This window comes from Anarrhichthys ocellatus, unplaced genomic scaffold (assembly GCF_004355925.1).
Source record: "Anarrhichthys ocellatus isolate YVR2014 unplaced genomic scaffold, GSC_Weel_1.0 scaffold13, whole genome shotgun sequence".
Taxonomy (NCBI): domain Eukaryota; kingdom Metazoa; phylum Chordata; class Actinopteri; order Perciformes; family Anarhichadidae; genus Anarrhichthys; species Anarrhichthys ocellatus.
The window spans coordinates 4933596-4944481 of record NW_022280043.1 but is presented as its reverse complement, the minus strand read 5'-3'; the positions used below and the strand labels follow the sequence as shown (position 1 = coordinate 4944481).

Here is a 10886-nt window from a genome sequence, read left to right as displayed (position 1 = left end):
CACGTGTATACACACACACACACACGTGTATACACACACACACACACACGTGTACACACACACACACACACACACGTGTACACACACACACACACACGTGTACACACACGTGTACACACACACACACACACGTGTACACACACACACGTGTACACATACACGTGTACACATACACGTGTACACGTATGTGTGTGTACACGTATGTGTACGTACACGTATGTGTACGTGTACGTACACATACACGTGTACGTACACATACACGTGTACGTACACATACACGTGTACATACACATACACGTGTACATACACGTGTACGTACACGTGTGTGTATGTACACGTATGTGTACGTACACGTATGTGTACGTACACACACGTGTACACACACATACGTGTACACACACGTATGTGTACACACACACACGTGTACACACACATACGTGTACACACACACACGTGTACACACACACACGTGTACACACACACACACGAGCTGCGGAAACCCTGATACAGTTTGTTTGCAAACATCTGATATCTATACCAATGTCAGAGTCTAATGAATAAAACATGCAGAGAAGTTAGTTTGTGGAGGAGTTAACAAAATGTGGTCTGGCACTTCCCGGCATACTTAACAATAACACGGTCTGAAGCAATACGATCACAGTGATAAGACAGCGTGGACAACGTGTCACACTGCGTGGGTTAAGTGGGTTGTGTGCATCACATGTTTTTAGCAACATCTAGTAAATTCAGACAAAAAGCTTCTTTACAATATTTACATTTTCATGGAGCCATGGAAAGGAAACAATTCCTACTTTGTAAAACTGACGCAGAAATACCCGTCTTAAGGAGTTGTTCACCTAATGAGTAAATTATGTAAAAAATAACCTAAACATAGTTGAGGAGACAAGTGTTACATCTATCTCTATGCTGAATAAACTTTATATCATGCAACAATTTCTTATTTTGAGAACGCACACAAAGTAATTTTTTTTGTTAGGTTATCACGGCCAATGCCAGTCTGATATGACACCATATTGCAATCCTTACCCGGTCCTTCGATGGCTGTATGTAGCTCAGTTATGTCTTCGTCACTGGGATAAATCTTGATGCCCTCGGGCGGGTCTGCTGCTAAAGCTGAAACTTCTTTATAGACCAAGCGAAGAACCTGAGGAGGCAAATTCTCCACATTGGAGTTCTGTAGAGAGAGAGAGAAAGATGGTTTAGCCAACAACAAGGATACCCGATTGCCAGAGGCAAGTAAACAGCCACGTCGAGCTGGTGAAGCTAGCAACTCACTTGCACATAAACAAACATATTGGAAGGAGTGAGCCTTCTCATCTCTGTTGAGAGTCGCACATGCACAGGACCAAATGTGAATTGATACCTGCTAATGAACAAAACAATTTAAAGTGGACCAAGTAAAAATTTACTTCAGGCAAGCAGTCTTCTGACCAACTTCACCAAAAAAAGGACATTAACGTTGAACCCTGATTTGTACAAACAGACTTACTGCAAGAGAAAACCTAAAAGTTAGAGGTATTTTGACAATGGTCGAGCTGCTTTCCTGACACCATTACCGTACTAACTGATGCAGAGGGAATTCACCTCGGTGGACAGAAGATGCAGCGTTATTTAAATGCTGTAGTGATCTTTTTTCCTGGAGCTCATCACCAATGCAATGCTGCCACAAATACATGCCATGCTAGAAAGTATTATGGTCTTATTTCCTAACAATATGCAACCTGTTTTGCAGCTGTACAAAGATAATGAGTGAGTGAGAATAATGAATACAGATATCAGCTTTGAAAACTAATATTAGTACATACAGGGTAGTCCTTGCATAGCTAAGCCTTTAAGGCTGAAGCTATACATTGCAGTTTTCTGGGATTTAATTGTAATCAATTCTTTACACAATACACTAAAGCAAACTAATGTTACGTTGTTAATGACATCCACACACATTGTTCTATTTACTGGGTTATAATAATAACATAAAGATCACTAAACCACAACTGGTAAAAGACAAATCCACCATCAACTAATGTCTGGCTGCTCTTCATCGTGTAACGTTAGCATATTCACAATCATTTCAACTCTTACGAATGAGAAACGTTAAAAAAAGTTTTAAAAAACTAAATTAACTAATCTGGCATTCACACAATCACGAAAGCCGGGCAACGTCCCAACGATGGAGAGGTGATTGTGCCGTCCGATAAAGGACGCTCCAGTCTAGGTAACTTTAACGTTACGTTAGTGTTTCATTAACGTTAGCCTATACTAGCCTAGCCTCAAGATGACGCTCATGTTAAAGCTGCTCGATGACTGTAACACGTGTGGTACAGTATTTAATAACATACATGTATATGTTACATTACACAAAATGTAGATCACGGTTAATTAACGTCGGACACTCCAGCAAGTAGTCACAACCCAAATTAAAAGCTCGACGGCTAAACATCGGATCAAGCTAGCAGCTACTCCCGTTAGCCGCTAGCAACATCCTCGGTCACCCGACTTACCATCTTCAAACGGGGCCCTGCTAAGGTGGTGAATGTCTGGCTGGTGTCAGGTGTGGGGAGACCTTTCCGTAATCTTTAAAAAAAAAAAACGGTCTTAAGATGGGAACTTAACTGGGTCTCACTAACTGCTCTTCTTTTCTTCTTTTGGTTGACACAGGAACAAAAATACGATCCTCAGTTTAACCTACTACCAGTGACCAATGGGCTGCTTAATGACGTTAAACGTCACAAACCGTCAGCCAATCACGATACACTAATGTCGCTGCGTCACAGCTGGAAGCCCTATCAGCCACACAGAATCAAAAACATGACTGATGCTAGTCTGCTATAGGTCTGTTTGAAAATGTCCCACACCCCTGAAACAGTGCTGAAAAGATAAGTAATGTTATGTGGAATTCAAATGAAATGCACAAGTAAATACACTGCATTTCACATCCATACAGAGGCGTGTGTGGGAGAACAATAATAGAAGAATACTGGTATTTGATGAGTAGGGTGAAAGTTATCCAAAACTAAATTCAAAATTGCAGCCTCTCTGAAACAAAAAATAATGCATAACAAGAAAACAAATCAGCATATAACAAAATGTTTGCTTGTTTTAAAGTGCCAGTAAACCCATTGGATTGTTGTTGAACATCATATACCATAAAAACTTAGGACAGTACAATGTAAATGGTAAAAATACACATATCTAATTGACATACCTATGGTATGAACTGGCCACCATCTAAGTCTGATTTGGTTAAATTCAGTTCAGCTTAAATTACATGGAGTACATCAAATCACACATATTTTCATTATGGTCATGGATGTTGTGCAAGATGCAGGAATTAAGTTTGTTGGACGATCTACAACCAACAAAACCAACACAATTTATCAAAACAAACAACCAAAAAGACATTGTAATATTGCAGGAATTTGAAGAAAAAAAACCTTCACTGAGGGTGCAATTCCCTTACCAAAGGTACCAAAGGTGCCAATAATATCTATAAACCAGTTTGTAACAACAAATCTCTGCCTTGTTCTCACAGAAGCAGCAATACATTGCCATAATTTAGTTAGATGTTGTTCATATATATAGATGTATGTGTTCTACTACTAATGTCTAGACCTAAATATAATACATTTCATATCAAGACTATAAAATATCAAGAATCAGAATCAGAACCATTTATTGCCAAGTACGTTACACATAAAAGGAATTTGACTTGGTGAGAGGGAATGAGAATATAAGATATAGTATGCCATACTCATTCTCTCTCTCGCTCTCTCTCTCTGTCCACCAAAGGCTTAATGCAGAAATAATCAGTAGAATAAGATAAGATCAGAATAAGTGCATTCATTACATTACTTTTATTATATCATTAAAGTAAAAGTAATGGATAAGCTCTTTTGTGTGTGTTTTTCTTTTCTCCTGCAAATTAATTCACATTGCTAATTATGTCATTTGTTTAAATTATACCTGTGGGGTGGGGATTTTAAAAAACAACAACTCATAAACACTTTATGTAGCCTAAACTGTGTGAGATTTCCAAGATCAAAGATTATATTCCATTATTCAAAAACCCAAAGCTCCATAATTTTTGCATCAGTGTTTTTATTCCCAGTAGGTATAACTTTACCATGATCAATACCACAGCTCACCACTAGAGGGCGCTTCAACACAACGTCCACAGTCGCGAGGTCTGAAAACGTGTGTGCGGAGCAAAGCGGAGGACTTTCCATCATCGTTTATTTTATATAAATGAGTGAAACATAATCAAACCGGGTTAAAGTGACGAACTTGCTCGCTGCTGTTAATACTGTAAATGGGTGTGACAATCCCACAACAACAACATCACAACAACAACAACGGATCTGCTTCCGGTTTCTGGATGTAGCTGTCAGACTCTAGTATCTTTTTGTAACGGGGAAGCGTTTTTATCAGCAGGTCAGTGGCTTCGTGGAGCCATTGTCGATTAATAATAGTTCACCTTGCCGTTGTTGTTTTTTTTTTAGAAACGCTGCCAGCAGCCAAACACCGAGTATAACCACGAGGCTGTGACGGTTTAGCAGCCGTTAACGGTAAGCTAACGACTTTTAAGTTATTGTTATTGTTAGCTTAAACTGCTGCTAGCGTTAACTGTATTAAAGCTCGTGTTTATCGCTGTGCTCGTGTGTAGAGAGCTTTTAGCATGAGCGAAGGAGACGTGTTTCATGAGAAGCAACGACTGGAGCTGTGCGCGATCCATGCACTCAACAACGTGCTCCAGGAGCGGGTGTTCACCAAGGAGACAGCCGATGACATCTGCAAACGGTAGAGTAACGTTTCCAGCACGTGTCGGTGCATAGCTAGCCTAGCTACTTTGTATAAACCCAAAAAAAGCACATTCAAAGTAAGACACACATTGCCCCTTTGTGATCTCAGCCCTCTATATGTTACTCCACAACTTAGTTACATAGCCGCCCTGTCAAAACGTTATTTCATAACTGTTATGCAGCAGCTGGTTGTAGCTAGAGGTGAAACCAACGTTTAGGTGCAACATTTCCAGAGTCACAAGAGAGGAAGAGCAGAGTAGAGAGGTACTGTCCTGGTTTTGTCCCAGACAAGCATTGTATCATCCCAGGTAGACTCATAGATGTCTGTGTTACAAAAAACAAACCTTTAACATCTAACCTGCTGCACCAGTACAAGTGAAGAGAAATACATTTATATTCCCTCCAAAGGTTTGCAAAGGGAACACTATTTGGCTAAATGTTCAGGTTGTTGGAGTGGGTCAACTGACAATGAACCAATCGCTGACTTCTGGATTTCTCACATATAACGTGAACCTTCAGGGAAGAACAGCAGTGGTGATTCACACAGCAAAAGCTGTTGCATTCACTAACTTAATTGACTGAAACGACATGAGACATGGTCTGGGTAGCTTGTGACCGTGGCTGAAGAATTTCCTGCAGGCAACCCTGTGATTTCATCGACTCACAGAAACTTTGTCCAGGTTGTTAGAAACAAATGATATTAATCGCAATGACGACAAAGACATAGATGTATCCTATGGATGTTGAGCTTGAGAGTTAAGTCCAGAGTGTGGCGATACAGGAACGATAGAAAACAAAACCTCAGAGCTGTCCACACGCCAAACAGACCTGGCAAGAAGAGGCTCAATTTAAAACAGAGCTGCATTAAATAAATGTTGGATTTCTCTTTTTTTTTAAATGCTCATTTGCTCTGCTGCGCTCTCTCTGCAGGCTGGCTCCACAGTGTGTGGTGAACCCTCACCGCTCAGTGTTGGGTACAGGAAACTATGACGTCAACGTCATCATGGCGGCCCTGCAGAGTCGGGAACTGGCTGCCGTGTGGTGGGACAAACGCAGGTGAGTGAAACACACTGAGCGTATTGAAACCTGAAAGGCTAAACACACATTACTTTGTAATGTACTTTGCATGTTCTGGGCTTGTTTTCAGTTGGTTATGCATTCCTCCTATTTCCATGGAAGCCATATGACTAAAGATACCGTAACTCATTGTTTGGAGTTTAAACATTAAAAGCTGATTTTTCCCTTTTTTTCAAAAAATCCAGGACGATTGAGTGCCTTTGCATGCCAAAGGTCCAGGGTTTTATTCTTAACGTCCCATCCCGGGTATCTCTGGGGATCGTGTCCCTCCCACTCCGAAGGCGACACTGGCTCGCGGTTCGGCAAGTAAATGGACAGTACTACAACCTGGACTCCAAACTGAAGAGTCCCGTCTGTATCGGGGGAGAAGCAGAACTACGGTAAGAATGTGCTTTCACATCTTTAAAACGTCTCTTCAGAGCAGACATGCGTGTCTTGAGTGAGATCCAAACTTGGCTTTGGTGTGCTGCTTGATTTCTGTCTCAGCGAGTGAGTCATCCATTATGAGGGGTCACATGTGGCTTACCTCACCGTTTGTTTGTGTGAGAGCACTAATCTGCCCTCTGTCTGTGTTCATGTTATTCTGCTTTGTCGTCTCTGCTTCTCTTTCAGCACATTTCTCAGCGAACAGCTTTCTCAGGACGTGGCAGAGATGCTCCTGGTCGTACGGCGGGAGGTGGAGGAGGACGGCTCGTGGCTGAACTCTGACAACCCCAATAAGTGATGCTCTGGTGACGGGACATACCTTCACATAGTATGAGGAAACAAATCCTCTGGGATGATGACAGACTTTAAAAAAAAAAATAATAATTACAGAAAACTCTTCAGGGAATGCACTAAAATCAATTTGATATCGACACACAGGAAATTCCAAAGAGAAGCAGAGACCGGTGTTTACTCCTGAGATGAAGAACTGTTTTGATTGTAACAGCTGTAAAAGCTTTTGCTCTGATGTGACCCATGTACAGTATATGCATTGGCCTTCTCTTACTACCGTTGTTTTGAACACGGGGAAGGTGTATCTAAGCTAACAAAGTTTGAAGCAAATGTGGGCTTGTTTGATACTCGAGTTGTGACTTATGACTGAACTTTTACTGTTTCGTGGTAGAGAGATTGCAGTGTTTGCGCATGAAAAGCCATCTGCAATAAGGACACCTGTTCTACTTTGAGTACCAAAACATAACCAAGATCAAAATGGTTTAGCTGTCCTAGACTGTTGCAATCAAGTCGTTTTTTGCTCGATGGTCATCTCAAAATGTATCAGTTATCAAGCAGCACTATCTCTATCCACGACCATTATGGTAAACCTCCTATGCACTGCAGTTAGATTTATTAGCACTGTTCGTCTTCGTGTGTGCTCGCTCACAGACACAGGTACTGTGAAGGCATCACCTGGTGAGGCATTGAAGGACCGCCAGTGTCTTTGCGTGTTTTCATCCGTTAAGCACTACGCTCTAAACATTTTTCATAGCGTAACATGGTTTTTAGATTTTAAAATGTGTTTTGTTGTCTTCCTGGCTGCCTTTGTTTTCCTCATTTAGCTTTAGTGTAAGAAAAAGAAAAAAACAATTAGCAGAGATTTAAAGTGTGTTTTGTGCTTTGAGGTCTCTGATCCACCACAATGAACATGGTGAGCCCCCTTAGTTATGTCATTGATGTGAGATAATGCAGCTGAATCCACACACTAATGATGCTTTGACACATTGAAAGCAGACAGGACTTTGATTAAGATGCCTTATCCACTTCATCCAGGTCTCAAGTCTCTCCAGGATGAGTTTGACAGTTTTATTATGAATGAAAGAAGATGTTTTGTTTTACATCTAAAATGAAAGTTTTTTTTAATTTGTTTTAAATAACTAACATGCAAAAACACAGGTTCTGTGATTGTATGTCACCTTTGTGTTTGTATTTTGTCTCTCCTGTTGATCTATGCATATCCAGAATAATAGGAGCACGGTCTCTGGTACACACTAGTGACTAACTCACACATAAACCTAAGCTCAGAGGTTCGTTATAGTGAAACTTATTTATATTAAACTTTGACCTCTTGTTTTGAGTATGAATCCCTTGTAAAGCTTTTTGTTTGTTACCTACATTGCATTTCCTCGTAGACACAATGAAGACCAGGTGAAGGTTATTGAAGTTATTTTTATTTATATTAGACTCTTGAGTGTAAAAGGATGCCATTCAAAAGGAGCATTGATAACCATACAAACTCAATTCAAGGGTTAACAAGGTCAGTTGGCAAGGACGGGGGGGATTCAATGAAATCTCCAACATACCAGACCATATATACACAAAACATCTTGGAGAGATCTCAGAAACCCAATGCTATACATCGTTATTATTGCTAGTTACGGTAGGGCTACTGCAGCACCAGTAGCAAGAATCATATTGCTATGTACCTGCTGTCATTGCATGGGATTTGTAGTTCTCCACTTAAGACTCGAGTGGCAGTTGTAGTTCTCCGTTCAATCATCAAAACAGGGTCTTGGTAGCCCTCGAGTATTTTTTTAAAGAGCACATGATTATTCAGATATTATAGACAGTGAGATATACAGAATACCATATGGTCATACAAGGAAAATACAGAATTGCCACCTATAAAAAAAAGTAACAATAAAAAAAAAACAAGATACCAAGTGAAGGAAATGCATTAACCATTCACAGAAAAAAAATGTGTCTTGTTGCTACGTGCCAGTGTTTTTCTACAACAATATTTATATAAAAACTTAAAAATAAATCGGTGGTACTGATACATTTAAGAATATAAAACTACAACGTAGTAACGTCAATACCATTCTGACTTGCCTGACCACTGTTCACAGTTTACACAGAGTTTGGACAGACGAGGGGAAACAATTTAGACCAAGTGGACTTGGTTCATATTTGCACAACCATCCTACCAGCATTATCATTGTCAGTTATATCAACAGTCCATTGAGACCCGTTTCTTTTAAGTGCTTCTAACAATAATAATATTCAGTGGTACTGATGTTACGCACTTTGAATTCACACCTAGCATTCATTTTATTTAGATTAGATTTCTTTTTCATTTCGGTAAAGTGTCCATTCATATGAAAACTAAACATTTTTTTTCTATACATTTCCTAACAAAAAAATAATAATCAACGTGAATACAGGTTCCTCGAATGGGCGGGGTTGGGGTGTGATTGACTTCCCCCGTAACCAGTCAGCATGCTGGGAGAGTACTGTACGTCCAGAACGGGAGAGAGGTTGAGATGGTCCAAGGGAGTATTGAGAGGAAATAAAAGAGAGGAGAACAACATGTGTTATTCACACCAGCTCAACTCAAGAGTAGAAGACAGCGCATGTTTAGCTCACTATCTGACCAACAAGCTTTAATATGTTTACGCAGAATTTCAACTATTTCAAATAAAACTCAAGAGGAGAAGTAAAGCTGTAAATATTACTACTTCACTTCATTACCTCCTCAGAAACTGTTTACAGTCGGTCAAGAAGACTGTAATGCCAAAAAAATGAACTCAACGTCCACTAACTAGCTTTTTCCAGATTTCAGCTGCATCTCATGGTCTTCGTCAACACGTGTAGTTTGCTTATTTGTCATGGAGATAGCTAAATTGTCATCACAATACAGAGTTTGGTAATGCGATAAATATGTGGCAGCTGAGGAAGACTGTGAAATGCGACTGAAAGCGCCATAAAAAGCTAGTGAGGGGACCTTTTTTTTTTCACAGATGCGATTGAATGCTGCCAATTTCACACTGAATGTTGATTATGTTCATTTAAATTGTTATGGTCAAGGTTAGGGGCTCTGTTAAATGGCCAGATAGCGATAATAAAACATGAAGAGCTCCCAAATGTATGTTAGTAACAAAGAGTTATGTACAATAAAATCAGGAACAGGGTAAATGTGTAATATCTCGTTCTTGTTTCTGCAGGTTTTGAAGCATCAAAAAGAGCAAAAGGCCAGCACCCGGGGTCCTTCGAGGTCACCATGTTAAACCGTTTGATGCTGATTATTTAAGCGAGCGTGTGCACGAACAGCAACGATAAAATGGCAGAGATTGCGATGGCGTCACAAGTACAGAGGAACTCACAGAGGGGGGTGGGGACTGCCTGTCAGTCAAGGGTAAGCTCTCATAGCCAGGGTTGCCATTGGAGGAAACGTTTGGAGTCCTGTATAGAGATAGAAAGAGACAAGGACACAAGAGAGGAAGGGGAGGAGGCACGGAGGATGAAGGAGAGAGGGAAACAGGGGTGAGACACATTGAGAAAGACAGAAGGGACGGGGGGGCCGCGGGGTGACGGGAGCCAAGGACAGGTAACAGGAAAGAAGGAGAGAGAGAGTTAGAAATATAGTGCGAAAAAAACAGCACTCAATAAAACTAGTAGGCATTAGTACTACTGGCACTCGAGCAAGGCACTGAGAGCACCAGCAGCAGGAGTACAGTCCACTCCTGACTGACTGCAGGATTTATACAATAATCTGCAATTACATACATTTAGAGCTGGGTGTGACTCACCAGTCCAATTTCAGCTGTAATGTTGTTTCCCTAATGAATCTGTTCATCTGCATGATAAACCCCAGAACGCTTTTAAAGCAGTCCTGAGCAGATTCTATTGAAGAGGAGTGGACTGTATTTTTAGGGCTTGCTGAGTTTCTGAGCCTTGACAGTTTGGTTTAGTCAGTGTCCTTGTATTTTAGTGTTAATATTAGATATGGGAGCAGTCAAGATGATCAGCTGGCATTAGAATAGGAAGTTAAATAGCCGATTAGGTTTCTCAGAGCTCTGACTAAGCTTGGAAACATCAGTGCGGGAGAAAGAGAAAAGAAATAAGATGAGAAAATTGAAAGTGAGAAACAGGGAGAACCAAAAAGGAGGTTTGATAAAGAGTAAAGGACAGATCCAGAGAAATAACTTGAGAGGTATGAACAACACAGTGAGGAGACAGATGAGAGTGATGCAGAGGGGTGGGTTTTTTTTTTTTTTTTTTGGGGGGGGGGGG

At 40.5% G+C, this 10886-nt stretch overlaps 3 protein-coding genes across 5 annotated transcripts in view; 1 reads left to right on the top strand and 2 right to left on the bottom strand.

Moving 5' to 3' along the window:
- The window catches only part of ube2s (ubiquitin-conjugating enzyme E2S), a 4730-nt gene extending 2033 nt beyond the window's left edge, over positions 1-2697 (bottom strand). The window contains exons 1-2 of the mRNA XM_031852964.1: positions 2520-2697; positions 1048-1195 (exon numbers count right to left, since the gene is read on the bottom strand). Of these exons, the coding sequence (XP_031708824.1) occupies positions 1048-1195; positions 2520-2522 (151 nt within the window). The 5' untranslated portion in view covers positions 2523-2697. The remainder of the gene's footprint in view (positions 1-1047; positions 1196-2519) is intronic.
- A 1496-nt stretch (positions 2698-4193) lies between these two features.
- On the top strand, positions 4194-7957 carry josd2 (Josephin domain containing 2). The gene is made up of 5 exons (XM_031852967.1): positions 4194-4583; positions 4682-4815; positions 5748-5873; positions 6080-6274; positions 6507-7957. The coding sequence occupies exons 2-5, from the start codon at positions 4694-4696 to the stop codon at positions 6616-6618; spliced, it is 555 nt and encodes a 184-aa protein (XP_031708827.1). The 5' UTR covers positions 4194-4583; positions 4682-4693; the 3' UTR covers positions 6619-7957.
- Positions 7958-8027: 70 nt separating this feature from the next.
- The window catches only part of ttyh1 (tweety family member 1), a 19288-nt gene continuing 16429 nt past the window's right edge, over positions 8028-10886 (bottom strand). Inside the window, exons 14-15 of one of the 3 annotated variants that reach the window (XM_031852943.1) lie at positions 9977-10055; positions 8028-9106 (exon numbers count right to left, since the gene is read on the bottom strand). In XM_031852943.1, coding sequence (XP_031708803.1) covers positions 9023-9106; positions 9977-10055 — 163 coding nt within the window. In that variant the 3' untranslated portion in view covers positions 8028-9022. Of the gene's footprint in view, positions 9107-9976; positions 10056-10886 lie in introns of those variants that run through there. The other 2 variants (XM_031852944.1, XM_031852945.1) reach the window with 2 other exon arrangements.

Bases quoted from the DNA above. Each gene is read 5' to 3' on its own strand.
- josd2 (XM_031852967.1), top strand. From the start codon at position 4,694: ATGAGCGAAGGAGACGTGTTTCATGAGAAGCAACGACTGGAGCTGTGC. The intron at 4,816-5,747 runs GTAGAGTAACGT...CTCTCTCTGCAG, and splicing joins GCCGATGACATCTGCAAACG to GCTGGCTCCACAGTGTGTGG. The intron at 5,874-6,079 runs GTGAGTGAAACA...CAAAAAATCCAG, and splicing joins GTGTGGTGGGACAAACGCAG to GACGATTGAGTGCCTTTGCA.